At 49.7% G+C, this 15,488-nt stretch overlaps 1 protein-coding gene across 2 annotated transcripts in view; it reads left to right on the top strand.

Annotated features, from left to right (window-relative positions):
- Window positions 1–12,729, top strand: part of phip (pleckstrin homology domain interacting protein) — a 116,918-nt gene extending 104,189 nt beyond the window's left edge. For both annotated transcript variants that reach the window (XM_055873401.1, XM_055873402.1), the window contains 3 exons: window positions 340–773; window positions 2,082–2,299; window positions 7,652–12,729. In XM_055873401.1, coding sequence (XP_055729376.1) covers window positions 340–773; window positions 2,082–2,299; window positions 7,652–8,379 — 1,380 coding nt within the window. In that variant the 3' untranslated portion in view covers window positions 8,380–12,729. The remainder of the gene's footprint in view (window positions 1–339; window positions 774–2,081; window positions 2,300–7,651) is intronic.
- Window positions 12,730–15,488: the final 2,759 nt, after the last annotated feature.

Here is a 15,488-nt window from a genome sequence, read left to right as displayed (position 1 = left end):
ATGTTAAGTTACTATTCATATTTATAACATGTTAAGTTACTGTTCATATTTATAACATGTTAAGTTACTGTTCATATTTATAACATGTTAAGTTACTATTCATATTTATAACATGTTAAGTTACTATTCATATTTATAACATGTTAAGTTACTGTTCATATTTATAACATGTTAAGTTACTATTCATATTTATAACATGTTAAGTTACTATTCATATTTATAACATGTTAAGTTACTATTCATATTTATAACATGTTAAGTTACTGTTCATATTTATAACATGTTAATACACTCTTATTCATGTTATTAACGTGTTAATACACTCTTATTCCTGTGTAGATCTACAGTATGAGTCTGCGTCTGTCTGCCTTGTTTGAGGAACATGTCAACTCCATCCTGGCTGACTACAAAGCCATCCATGGACAGACGGACAGAAAGACGAGACATAGAGCAGACAGACAGACCAGACACGTGGCGGACAGACAAACCGACAGACAGACCAGACACGTGGCGGACAGACAAACCGACAGACAGACCAGACACGTGGCGGACAGACAAACCGACAGACAGACAAGACATGTGGCGGACAAACAAACCGACAGACAGACAAGACACGTGGCGGACAGACAAACCGACAGACAGACAAGACACGTGGCGGACAGACAAACCGACAGACAGACAAGACACGTGGCGGACAGGCAAACCGACAGACAGACACGACAAGCTATGAAGAGGAGGAGGAGTGACTCTCCCTCCAGCAGCGCTGCCTCAAGGTACCTGATTGGCTAACCTGACCTAGCATCAAAGTGTTAGAGCCTTGTGATTGGTTAATCTGACCTAGCATCAGTGTGTTAGAGCCTTGTGATTGGTTAATCTGACCTAGCATCAGTGTGTTGAGCCTTGTGATTGGTTAATCTGACCTAGCATCAGTGTGTTAGAGCCTTGTGATTGGTTAACTTCTCATGGGCAGGTGGGACGGTAGCGCCAACATCCGGTGAAATTGCAGAGCGCGAAATTCAAACTACAGAATTATAAATATTTAACTTTCATAAAATCACAAGTGTAATACATCAAAATAAAGCTTAACTTCTTGTTAATCCAGCCACAGTGTCAGCTTTCAAAAAGGCTTTACGGAAAAAGCACACCATTTGATTATCTGAGGACAGCGCCCCTCATACAAAACCATGAAAACATATTTGTACCAGGCAGGTGCGAGACGAAAGTCAGAAATAGCGATATAATAAATGCCTTACCTTTGATGATCTTCTTCTGTTGGCACTCCAAAAGGTCCCAGTTACATCACAAATGGTCCTTTTGTTCGATAAAGTCCTTCTTTATATCCATAAAACTCAGTTTAGCTGGCGCGCTTCAGTCAATAATCCACCCAGTTTCCCTCCATCAAAATGCATACAAAATGAATCCCAAACGTTACTAATAAACTTTTCCAAACAAGTCAAGCAACGTTTATAATCAAACCTTAGGTACCCTAATACACAAATTAACGATAAAATTTAAAACAGAGAATCGTTATTGTCTTTACCAGAGAAAAATACCAAAGAACGCGCTCTCATTCACGCGCTTGGAAACACTACAACCAAAATGGGGGCCACCTAGAAAAACTACAATTTCTGGCAAATTTTTCCCAAAACCAGCCTGAAACTCTTTCTAAAGACTGTTGACATCTAGTGGAAGCCCTAGGAACTGCAGTCTGGGAGGATTTCGCCTTCTAATAAAAGTGACAGCCATTGAAAATAGTGGTAGGCAAAATTTACATTTTTCGGGGATGGTTTGTCCTCGGGGTTTCGCCTGCCATATCAGTTCTGTTATACTCACAGACATTATTTTAAATTTTTCGAAACTTTAGTGTGTTTTCTATCCAAATCTACCAATTATATGCATATCCTATCTTCCGGGCCTGAGTAACAGGCAGTTTACTTTGGGGACGCGTTTCATCCGGACATGAAAATACTGCCCCTTACCCAAGAGAGGTTAATCTGACCTAGCATCAGAGTGTTACAGCCTTGTGATTGGTCTTTGTGATCTTAACGTTCTATTCTATCCCCCCCCCCCCCCCCCTTTAGCCCAGAGAGGAAGAAGCGTGTGTCATCGAGGGGTGTATCCAGACTAGATTCCTTGGCCCCACCCACGGCTCCACAGCGCCCCCCCTCCTTGAGACAGCCCCTCCCCCTTCGACAGCCGCTCCCCCTCCTCAATGGGAAGGGAGAACAGCAGACCCCCGGACGAACACGCAGCGCCAGGACACACACACCCTCCACAGCAGAGATGCACAGCACTGCAGGTGAGGAGTACACACACACACACACACACACCTACAGACACGCACGCACGCACGCACGCACACACCTACACCTACACACACCTACACCTACAGACACACACACACACACACATACATGACATACCCCCCTCACCTTCTACAACATACATGACAGACCCCCCTCACCCTCTACAACATACATGACAGACCCCCTCACCCTCTACAACATACATGACAGACCCACCTCACCCTCTACAACATACATGACATACCCCCTCACCCTCTACAACATACATGACAGACCCCCTCACCCTCTACAACATACATGACAGACCCACCTCACCCTCTACAACATACATGACATACCCCCTCACCCTCTACAACATACATGACAGACCCCCCCTCACCCTCTACAACATACATGACAGACCCCCCTCACCCTCTACAACATACATGACATACCCCCTCACCCTCTACAACATACATGACAGACCCACCTCACCCTCTACAACATACATGACATACCCCCTCACCCTCTACAACATACATGACATACCCCCTCACCCTCTACAACATACATGACAGACCCCCCCTCACCCTCTACAACATACATGACATACCCCCTCACCCTCTACAACATACATGACAGACCCCCCCTCACCCTCTACAACATACATGACATACCCCCTCACCCTCTACAACATACATGACAGACCCCCCCTCACCCTCTACAACATACATGACAGACCCCCCCCTCACCCTCTACAACATACATGACATACCCCCTCACCCTCTACAACATACATGACAGACCCCCCCTCACCCTCTACAACATACATGACAGACCCCCCCTCATCCTCTACAACATACATGACATACCCCCTCACCCTCTACAACATACATGACATACCCCCCTCACCCTCTACAACATACATGACAGACCCCCCTCATCCTCTACAACATACATGGCATACCCCCCCTCACCCTCTACAACAGACATGAGAGACCCCTCACCCTCTACAACATACATGACAGACCCCCTCACCCTCTACAACATACATGACAGACCCCCCTCACCCTCTACAACATACATGACATACCCCCCTCACCCTCTACAACATACATGACAGACCCCCCTCACCCTCTACAACATACATGACAGACCCCCCTCACCCTCTACAACATACATGACAGACCCCCCTCACCCTCTACAACATACATGACATACCCCCTCACCCTCTACAACATACATGACAGACCCCCTCACCCTCTACAACATACATGACAGACCCCCCTCACCCTCTACAACATACATGACATACCCCCCTCACCCTCTACAACATACATGACATACCCCCCTCACCCTCTACAACATACATGACAGACCCCCCCCCCTCACCCTCTACAACATACATGACATACCCCCTCACCCTCTACAACATACATGACAGACCCCCCCTCACCCTCTACAACATACATGACATACCCCCCTCACCCTCTACAACATACATGACAGACCCCCCTCACCCTCTATAACATACATGACAGACCCCCCTCACCCTCGACAACATACATGACATACCCCCCTCACCCTCTACAACATACATGACATACCCCCCTCACCCTCTACAACATACATGACAGACCCCCCTCACCCTCTATAACATACATGACAGACCCCCCCCTCACCCTCTATAACATACATGACAGACCCCCCTCACCCTCTACAACATACATGACAGACCCCCCTCACCCTCTATAACATACATGACAGACCCCCCCCTCACCCTCTACAACATACATGACAGACCCCCCTCACCCTCTACAACATACATGACAGACCCCCTCACCCTCTACAACATACATGACATACCCCCCTCACCCTCTACAACATACATGACAGACCCCCTCACCCTCTACAACATACATGACAGACCCCCCTCACCCTCTACAACATACATGACAGACCCCCCTCACCCTCTACAACATACATGACAAACCCCCCTCACCCTCTACAACATACATGACAAACCCCCCTCACCCTCTACAACATACATGACAGACCCCTCACCCTCTACAACATACATGACAGACCCCCCTCACCCTCTACAACATACATGACAGACCCCCCTCACCCTCTACAACATACATGACAGACCCCCCTCACCCTCTACAACATACATGACAAACCCCCCTCACCCTCTACAACATACATGACAGACCCCTCACCCTCTACAACATACATGACAGACCCCTCACCCTCTACAACATACATGACAGACCCCCCCTCACCCTCTACAACATACATGACATACCCCCCTCACCCTCTACAACATACATGACAGACCCCCCTCACCCTCTACAACATACATGACATACCCCCCTCACCCTCTACAACATACATGACAGACCCCCCCTCACCCTCTACAACATACATGACAGACCCCCTTCACCCTCTACAACATACATGACAGACCCCCCCTCACCCTCTACAACATACATGACAGACCCCCCTCACCCTCTACAACATACATGACATACCCCCCTCACCCTCTACAACATACATGACAGACCCCCCCTCACCCTCTACAACATACATGACAGACCCCCCTCACCCTCTACAACATACATGACATACCCCCCTCACTCTCTACAACATACATGACAGACCCCCCTCACCCTCTACAACATACATGACAGACCCCCCTCACCCTCTACAACATACATGACATACCCCCCTCACTCTCTACAACATACATGACAGACCCCCCTCACCCTCTACAACATACATGACAGACCCCCCCTCACCCTCTACAACATACATGACAAACCCCCCTCACCCTCTACAACATACATGACATACCCCCCTCACCCTCTACAACATACATGACAGACCCCCCTCACTCTCTACAACATACATGACAGACCCCCCCCTCACCCTCTACAACATACATGACAGACCCCCCTCACCCTCTACAACATACATGACATACCCCCCTCACCCTCTACAACATACATGACAGACCACCCTCACCCTCTACAACATACATGACAGACCCCCTCAGCCTCTACAACATACATGACAGACCCCCCTCACCCTCTACAACATACATGACAGACCCCCCTCACCCTCTACAACATACATGACATACCCCCCTCACCCTCTACAACATGCATGACAGACCCCCCCCCTCACCCTCTACAACATACATGACAGACCCCCCTCACCCTCTACAACATACATGACAGACCCCCCTCACCCTCTACAACATACATGACAAACCCCCCTCACCCTCTACAACATACATGACAGACCCCCTCACCCTCTACAACATACATGACAGACCCCCCTCACCCTCTACAACATACATGACAGACCCCCTCACCCTCTACAACATACATGACATAACCCACCTCACCCTCTACAACTTACATGACAGACCCCCCCTCACCCTCTACAACATACATGGAACCCCCCCCTCACCCTCTACAACATACATGACATAACCCACCTCACCCTCTACAGCTTACATGACATACCCCCCTCACCCTCTACAACATACATGACAGACCCCCCCCTCACCCTCTACAACATATATGACAGACCCCCCTCACCCTCTACAACATACATGACAGACCCCCCCCTCACCCTCTACAACATACATGACAGACCCCCCTCACCCTCTACAACATACATGACAAACCCCCCTCACCCTCTAAAACATACATGACAGACCCCCTCACCCTCTACAACATACATGACAGACCCCCCTCACCCTCTACAACATACATGACAAACCCCCCTCACCCTCTACAACATACATGACATACCCCCTCACCCTCTACAACATACATGACAGACCCCCCTCACCCTCTACAACATACATGACAAACCCCCCTCACCCTCTACAACATACATGACAGACCCCCTCACCCTCTACAACATACATGACAAACCCCCCTCACCCTCTACAACATACATGACAGACCCCCTCACCCTCTACAACATACATGACAAACCCCCCTCACCCTCTACAACATACATGACAGACCCCCTCACCCTCTACAACATACATGACAGACCCCCCTCACCCTCTACAACATACATGACAAACCCCCCTCACCCTCTACAACATACATGACAGACCCCCTCACCCTCTACAACATACATGACAAACCCCCCTCACCCTCTACAACATACATGACATACCCCCTCACCCTCTACAACATACATGACAAACCCCCCTCACCCTCTACAACATACATGACATACCCCCTCACCCTCTACCACATACATGACATACCCCCCTCACCCTCTACAACATACATGACAGACCCCCCTCACCCTCTACAACATACATGACAGACCCCCCTCACCCTCTACAACATACATGACAGACCCCCCCCTCACCCTCTACAACATACATGACAGACCCCCCTCACCCTCTACAACATACATGACATACCCCCTCACCCTCTACAACATACATGACAGACCCCCCCCTCACCCTCTACAACATACATGACAGACCCCCCTCACCCTCTACAACATACATGACAGACCCCCCTCACCCTCTACAACATACATGACATACCCCCTCACCCTCTACAACATACATGACATACCCCCTCACCCTCTACAACATACATGACATACCCCCCCCTCACCCTCTACAACATACATGACATAACCCACCTCACCCTCTACAACTTACATGACATACCCCCCTCACCCTCTACAACATACATGACAAACCCCCCTCACCCTCTACAACATACATGACAGACCCCCTCACCCTCTACAACATACATGACAGACCCCCTCACCCTCTACAACATACATGACATACCCCCCTCACCCTCTACAACATACATGACATACCCCCCTCACCCTCTACAACATACATGACATACCCCCCTCACCCTCTACAACATACATGACATACCCCCCCCTCACCCTCTACAACATACATGACAGACCCCCCCCTCACCCTCTACAACATACATGACAGACCCCCCTCACCCTCTACAACATACATGACAGACCTCACCCTCTACAACATACATGACATACCCCCCCTCACCCTCTACAACATACATGACATACCCCCCCCTCACCCTCTACAACATACATGACAGACCCCCCCCTCACCCTCTACAACATGCATGACAGACCCCCCTCACCCTCTACAACATACATGACATACCCCCCTCACCCTCTACAACATACATGACAGACCCCCCCCTCACCCTCTACAACATACATGACAGACCCCCCTCACCCTCTACAACATACATGACATACACTGCAGGTAAAGACACATACGACTGACTGGTTGATTGATCTCCCATTCTCTCTGTCCCTCCCCCCAGCCTCCCCTCGTAGCCCCTCCCCCCAGGCTACTGTCCACCTGAATGGCCACAGTAGTCAGGAGACTGTGGGCGTGTCTGCAGGTCGGAGGGGACGGAGACCCAGAGTAGTGACCCCTGAACCCAGTCCTAGCCCCGCCCCCAAGGGTCGCCCTCCCGGCAGGAAGAGAGGCAGGAAGTCCAGACAGGAACTAGAGGCCATGAGGAGGGGCCTCCGGCGAAGCTCCACCCCCGAGGACAAGCTCAACCAATCCACAGGCGACGAGGGCGGGACTTCCTCTGCCCAGGAAGCATCCGTGCTGTCGGGGGCCGGACTTCCAGGAACGCCACGGCGCCGCGGTAGGCCAAGACTGGTCAGGACAGAGATAGCCCCTCCCCCTTCCAGCCCCGACCCCTCCCCTTCCCCTTTGAGGAGGAGCAGCCGGCGAATCAACGACGAGATCACTCCCCCTGCCCAGTCTCTGCAACAATCACAGCGCGTGAGGGCGTCGCCACAGGACGAGAACAACGATGAAGAGGAGGAGGCGGAACAGGAAGGGGAGGGGTCAGCGGGATCGATGCGTACGCGTAACCGGGGGCGACGAACGGCGTACTACACGGAGGAGGACTCAGAGGAGGAGGAGCAGAGACAACTCCTGGTTGAAGACTCCTCCCTCACCTTTGGCACTTCCTCCAAGGGGCGTGTCCGCAAGCTCACAGACAAGGCCAAGGCCAACCTCATCGGCTGGTAACCAACCAACCGCACCGCCATTATTATGGGATGGTTTCCACGACGACCGCACCCTGGTAACCACGACAACCATGCATTTACTTTGGGCTGGTAACAAAGACAACCCCCCCCCCCCCCCCCCACCCCACTTCCAGACCAGAGGAGAGGATTGGTTCGCCTGACTACGCCGTGTTGTAGAGCAGGGTGATGGCTGCTCCTGTTCCCGTCCCTGTTTCCATAGACCAGCCTGAAGCTCCTCTCTCATTGGTCCTTGGACGACTATCCCACAAACACCTCGTCTCCTGTGGGGTTTGACTTTGGACCGTCTCCTGAACACACACACACACACACACACACACACACACACACTGTAAAAGCTTCCTGTGTCTCCTTATGTGGTCAACAGAACCGTAGACTGACTCTGCTCTCTGCCTGTCTCTCTGTCTGTTCTCTCTGTCTGTTCTCTCTGTCTGTTCTCTCTGTCTGTTCTCTCTGTCTGTTCTCTCTGTCTGTTGTCTCTGTCTGTTCTCTCTGTCTGTTTTCTCTGTCTGTTCTCTCTGACTGTTCTCTCTGTCTGTTCTCTCTGACTGTTCTCTCTGTCTGTTCTCTCTGTCTGTTCTGTCTGTCTGTTCTCTCTGTCTGTTCTCTCTGTCTGTTCTCTCTGTCTGTTCTCTCTGACTGTTCTCTCTGTCTGTTTTCTCTGTCTTTTCTCTCTGACTGTTCTCTCTGTCTGTTCTCTCTGTCTGTTCTGTCTGTCTGTTCTCTCTGTCTGTTCTCTCTGTCTGTTCTGTCTGTCTGTTCTCTCTGTCTGTTCTCTCTGTCTGTTCTCTCTGCCTGTCTCTCTGCCTGTCTCTCTGCCTGTCTCTCTGCCTGTCTCTCTGACCGTCTCTCTGACTGTTCTCTCTGACCGTCTCTCTGTCTGTTCTCTCTGTCTGTTCTCTCTGCCTGTCTCTCTGCCTGTCTCTCTGCCTGTCTCTCTGACTGTTCTCTCTGTCTGTTCTTTCTGTCTGTTCTCTCTGTCTGTTCTCTCTGACTGTTCTCTCTGTCTGTTCTCTCTGTCTGTTCTCTCTGTCTGTTCTCTCTGTCTGTTCTCTCTGCCTGTCTCTCTGTCTGTTCTCTCTGACTGTTCTCTCTGACTGTTCTCTCTGACCGTCTCTCTGACCGTCTCTCTGACCGTCTCTCTGACCGTCTCTCTGCCTGTCTCTCTGCCTGTCTCTCTGCCTGTCTCTCTGACCGTCTCTCTGCCTATCTCTCTGCCTGTCTCTCTGACTGTTCTCTCTGACTGTTCTCTCTGTCTGTTCTCTCTGTCTGTTCTCTCTGACTGTTCTCTCTGTCTGTTCTCTCTGACTGTCTCTCTGACTGTTCTCTCTGACTGTTCTCTCTGACTGTTCTCTCTGACCGTCTCTCTGTCTGTTCTCTCTGTATGTTCTCTCTGTCTGTTCTCTCTGTCTGTTCTCTCTGACTGTTCTCTCTGACCGTCTCTCTGCCTGTCTCTCTGACCGTCTCTCTGTCTGTTCTCTCTGCCTGTCTCTCTGTCTGTTCTCTCTGTCTGTTCTCTCTGTCTGTTCTCTCTGTCTGTTCTCTGTCTGTTCTCTCTGTCTGTTCTCTCTGTCTGTTCTCTCTGTCTGTTCTTTCTGTCTGTTCTTTCTGTCTGTTCTCTCTGTCTGTTCTCTCTGTCTGTTCTCTCTGCCTGTCTTTCTGCCTGTCTCTCTGTCTGTTCTCTCTGTCTGTTCTCTCTGTCTGTTCTCTCTGTCTGTTCTCTCTGTCTGTTCTCTCTGACCGTCTCTCTGTCCGTTCTCTCTGACTGTTCTCTCTGACCGTCTCTCTGTCTGTTCTCTCTGACTGTTCTCTCTGACTGTTCTTTCTGTCTGTTCTCTCTGACTGTTCTCTCTGTCTGTTCTTTCTGTCTGTTCTTTCTGTCTGTTCTCTCTGTCTGTTCTCTCTGTCTGTTCTCTCTGACTGTTCTCTCTGTCTGTTCTCTCTGACTGTTCTCTCTGTCTGTTCTCTCTGCCTGTTCTCTCTGTCTGTTCTCTCTGCCTGTCTCTCTGTCTGTTCTCTCTGACTGTTCTCTCTGACTGTTCTCTCTGACTGTTCTCTCTGACCGTCTCTCTGCCTGTCTCCTTGCCTGTCTCCTTGCCTGTCTCTCTGCCTGTCTCTCTGACCGTCTCTCTGTCTGTTCTCTCTGCCTGTCTCTCTGCCTGTCTCTCTGACTGTTCTCTCTGACTGTTCTCTCTGTCTGTTCTCTCTGTCTGTTCTCTCTGACTGTTCTCTCTGTCTGTTCTCTCTGACTGTCTCTCTTACTGTTCTCTCTTACTGTTCTCTCTGACTGTTCTCTCTGACTGTTCTCTCTGACTGTTCTCTCTGACCGTCTCTCTGTCTGTTCTCTCTGTCTGTTCTCTCTGACTGTTCTCTCTGACCGTCTCTCTGCCTGTTCTCTCTGTCTGTTCTCTCTGTCTGTTCTCTCTGACTGTTCTCTCTGACCGTCTCTCTGTCTGTTCTCTCTGACCGTTCTCTCTGTCTGTTCTCTCTGTCTGTTCTCTCTGACTGTTCTCTGTCTGGTCTCTCTGACTGTTCTCTCTGACTGTTCTCTCTGTCTGTTCTCTCTGTCTGTTCTCTCTGTCTGTTCTCTCTGTCTGTTCTCTCTGTCTGTTCTCTCTGTCTGTTCTCTCTGTCTGTTCTCTCTGTCTGTTCTCTCTGACCGTTCTCTCTGTCCGTTCTCTCTGTCTGTTCTCTCTGTCTGTTCTCTCTGACTGTTCTCTGACCGTCTCTCTGTCTGGTCTCTCTGACTGTTCTCTCTGACTGTTCTCTCTGTCTGTTCTCTCTGTCTGTTCTCTCTGACCGTCTCTCTGTCTGTTCTCTCTGTCTGTTCTCTCTGTCTGTTCTCTCTGTCTGTTCTCTCTGACCGTTCTCTCTGTCCGTTCTCTCTGTCTGTTCTCTCTGTCTGTTCTCTCTGACTGTTCTCTGACCGTCTCTCTGTCTGGTCTCTCTGACTGTTCTCTCTGACTGTTCTCTCTGTCTGTTCTCTCTGTCTGTTCTCTCTGACCGTCTCTCTGTCTGTTCTCTCTGTCTGTTCTCTCTGTCTGTTCTCTCTGCCTGTTCTCTCTGCCTGTTCTCTCTGCCTGTTCTCTCTGTCTGTTCTCTCTGACTGTTCTCTGACCGTTCTCTCTGACTGTTCTCTCTGACCGTCTCTCTGTCTGTTCTCTCTGTCTGTTCTCTCTGTCTGTTCTCTCTGTCTGTTCTCTCTGACTGTTCTCTCTGTCTGTTCTCTCTGACTGTTCTCTCTGACCGTCTCTCTGCCTGTCTCTCTGTCTGTTCCTTCTGACTGTTCTCTCTGTCTGTTCTCTGTCTGTTCTCTCTGTCTGTTCTCTCTGTCTGTTCTCTCTGTCTGTTCTCTCTGACTGTTCTCTCTGTCTGTTCTCTCTGACTGTTCTCTCTGACCTTCTCAATGTGTGTTCATGTTTGCATGTGTGTGTGCACATCACCAAATGGGTAGCGAGTGTGCACATCACCAAATGGGTAGCGAGTGTGCACATCACCAAATGGGTAGCGAGTGTGCACGTCACCAAATGGGTAGCGAGTGTGCACGTCACCAAATGGGTAGCGAGTGTGCACATCACCAAATGGGTAGCGAGTGTGCACATCACCAAATGGGTAGCGAGTGTGCACATCACCAAATGGGTAGCGAGTGTGCACATCACCAAATGGGTAGCGAGTGTGCACATCACCAAATGGGTAGCGAGTGTGCACATCACCAAATGGGTAGCGAGTGTGCACATCACCAAATGGGTAGCGAGTGTGCACATCACCAAATGGGTAGCGAGTGTGCACATCACCAAATGGGTAGCGAGTGTGCATCATCGCGAGTTGTGTGTTGGTTTCTATCCAGAGAGAGAGAAAGAGAGAGCTGATTAAAGGTTGTGTCTGTATGAAAGACCGTCCTCATCATTAGCAATACCTGGTGCCTTTCTGTGGGGTTTACCTGTGTGTGGGTGTGGGTTGGTGTGGGTGGGTGGGTGTGGGTGTGGGTGAGAGAGATCTGTGTAGTTTAGTGTACAACCAGTGGCGTCATACAGTTTGATGGACGTTAATATCAGAGTGTATTCTTGATAAGAGTCATCTGTCTGTATTATAGGGGCCAGATATTGTTGTTCAGTTCAAGGTACAGAGGTTTGCTGTTAGCCTGGTCTCGGATTGGTTTGGGGCTATCCCGTCATCTCCTTGGTATGACTGAGAGGCGAGGAGTGGCATGATGGCACAACCCGACGGGTACCCAGGCTACGTCGGTGTCTTTGACCCTGTTGTCCAGTTCGCAGAGGGATCAGACAGCTTGTATCGTTTGAATGAAATCTAATTAAATGTTGATTATTTCAAATGTCTGTTTGTAAGGTCACGTGCAGTCCTACCTAAGGTCTGTGGCGGTCATGACGTTTTGTCCAGCGGTTATTGTCATGCATAACACTGCCGGGTCTCATGATAATTAACCGTTAATTAACATAAATACTTTTAGCGTCTCCAGGCCTCCAAACAAGCCTCGATGCGCGCCTTCGGGACATCTACTTTTAAACGTCTCATAAATAAATGTAATATACACCATCACAATAAAGCCATTCTTTATTTTTAGGTCTAAAGAAACATTATGACATGAGAACATTGTATTTCAGAAGAACAGAATATGAGTTGTCGTATATACTGTGTTATCTGGCTATGATATAGACTGTAGACTTGTTCATTTAGCAGACTAGATACTGTATCTTATCTGGCTATGCTATAGGCTTGTTCATTTAGCAGACTAGATATGCTTATAAGTCCCTTGTAAGATCATTTGAACAGGTCCGATACACTAGAATGAGAGTTATTTGGCAACTTTATTTGTGAATGATACAAAACTTAGAATATCTTAGAAATCAAAACCATGTATGCGCTGCATGCTGGGACGTTTGATGATTTGAGAAAGTAGAAGAGAGGAAATCTTTCTCTGTTCCTCAGGCTGCACACGCTTTCCTCTCATCAAGTGGTCCTATTTTCACGTCAGACTCTTGTCAATTTCATACCGTCTTTACTAATATGATAAATGAGGTGCGTTTTAGAAAACTGGGCAGGAACAGGAAACACATGTCTTCTGCGCTGGAAAAGAGGATGGAGGCCCGAGCGCTTTCCCACTGGCCCATTTTGTAGGCTGCTTCGAAGCATGTGCTTAATATGAGCAAGGAAATATATTTCACTGAACTGTTGACAGCCTCTATCTCTCTGCACGCTCCAGAAATGAATAAAGGAGAGAGAGGAGGAGATGGAAACGCACGGTGGAGAGATGGTGGACTCCTAACCGGATCCAAACTAGATGGAACCGGATCAAACCAGATTAAAATGGACTGAAGCGAACTGGAGACTGATCCTAGATTTTGTGTTTGTTCTGATTGTGCCTTGGATACCCTCTCTCTCTGTCTCCTGGATACCCTCTCTCTCTGTCTCCTGGATACCCTCTCTCTCTCTCTCTCTCTCTCTCTCTCTCTCTCTGTCTCCTGGATACCCTCTCTCTCTGTCTCCTGGATACCCTCTCTCTCTGTCTCCTGGATACTCTCTCTCTCTCTCTCTCTCTCTCTCTCTCTCTCTCTCTCTCTCTCTCTCTGTCTCCTGGATACCCTCTCTCTCTGTCTCCTGGATACCCTCTCTCTTTGTCTCCTGGATACCCTCTCTCTCTGTCTCCTGGATACCCTCTCTCTCTCTGTCTCCTGGATACCCTCTCTCTCCTGGATACCCTCTGTCTCCTGGATACCCTCTCTCTCTCTCTCTCTCTCTCTCTCTCTCTGTCTCCTGGATACCCTCTCTCTCTGTCTCCTGGATACTCTCTCTCTCTCTCTCTGTCTCCTGGATACCCTCTCTGTCTCCTGGATACCCTCTCTGTCTCCTGGATACCCTCTCTCTCTGTCTCCTGGATACCCTCTCTCTCTCTCTCTGTCTCCTGGATACCCTCTCTCTCTCTGTCTCCTGGATACCCTCTCTCTCTGTCTCCTGGATACCCTCTCTCTCTGTCTCCTGGATACCCTCTCTCTCTGTCTCCTGGATACCCATTCTCTCTGTCTCCTGGATACCCTCTCTCTCTCTCTCTGTCTCCTGGATACCCTCTCTGTCTCCTGGATACCCTCTCTCTCTCTCCCTCTCTCTCTCTCTGTCTCCTGGATACCCTCTCTCTCTCTCTGTCTCCTGGATACCCACTCTCTCTGTCTCCTGGATACCCTCTCTCTCTGTCTCCTGGATACCCTCTCTCTCTGTCTCCTGGATACCCTCTCTCTCTCTCTCTCTCTCTCTGTCTCCTGGATACCCTCTCTGTCTCCTGGATACCCTCTCTCTCTCTCCCTCTCTCTCTCTCTGTCTCCTGGATACCCTCTCTCTCTCTCTGTCTCCTGGATACCCACTCTCTCTGTCTCCTGGATACCCTCTCTCTCTGTCTCCTGGATACCCTCTCTCTCTCTCTCTCTGTCTCCTGGATACTCTCTCTCTCTGTCTCCTGGATACCCTCTCTCTCTGTCTCCTGGATACCCTCTCTCTCTCTGTCTCCTGGATACCCTCTCTCTCTGTCTCCTGGATACCCTCTCTCTCTCTCTGTCTCCTGGATACCCTCTGTCTCCTGGATACCCTCTCTCTCTGTCTCCTGGATACCCTCTCTCTCTGTCTCCTGGATACCCTCTCTCTCTGTCTCCTGGATACCCTCTGTCTCCTGGATACCCTCTCTCTCTGTCTCCTGGATACCCTCTCTCTCTGTCTCCTGGATACCCTCTCTCTCTCTGTCTCCTGGATACCCTCTCTCTCTGTCTCCTGGATACCCTCTCTCTCTCTCTCCTGGATACTGTTGAAAACAGCAGGTCCGGGACAGGTAGCAGTTGTCCGGTGAACAGGTCAGGGTTCCATAGCCACAGTCAGAACAGTTGAAACTGGAGCAGCAGCACGACCAGCTGGACTGGGGACAGCCAGGAGTCTTCAGGCCAGGTAGTCCTGATGCATGGTCCTAGGGCTTAGGTCCTCCGGGAGGAGAGGGGAGAGAGAGAATTAGAGGGAGCATACTTCAATTAACACGGGACACCAGATAAGACAGGAGAATTATACCAGATATAACCGCCTAGCCCCCCGACACAG

Source organism: Salvelinus fontinalis, chromosome 20 (genome assembly GCF_029448725.1).
Source record: "Salvelinus fontinalis isolate EN_2023a chromosome 20, ASM2944872v1, whole genome shotgun sequence".
NCBI lineage: Eukaryota > Metazoa > Chordata > Actinopteri > Salmoniformes > Salmonidae > Salvelinus > Salvelinus fontinalis.
This window is presented reverse-complemented; position numbering and strand designations above follow the sequence as displayed.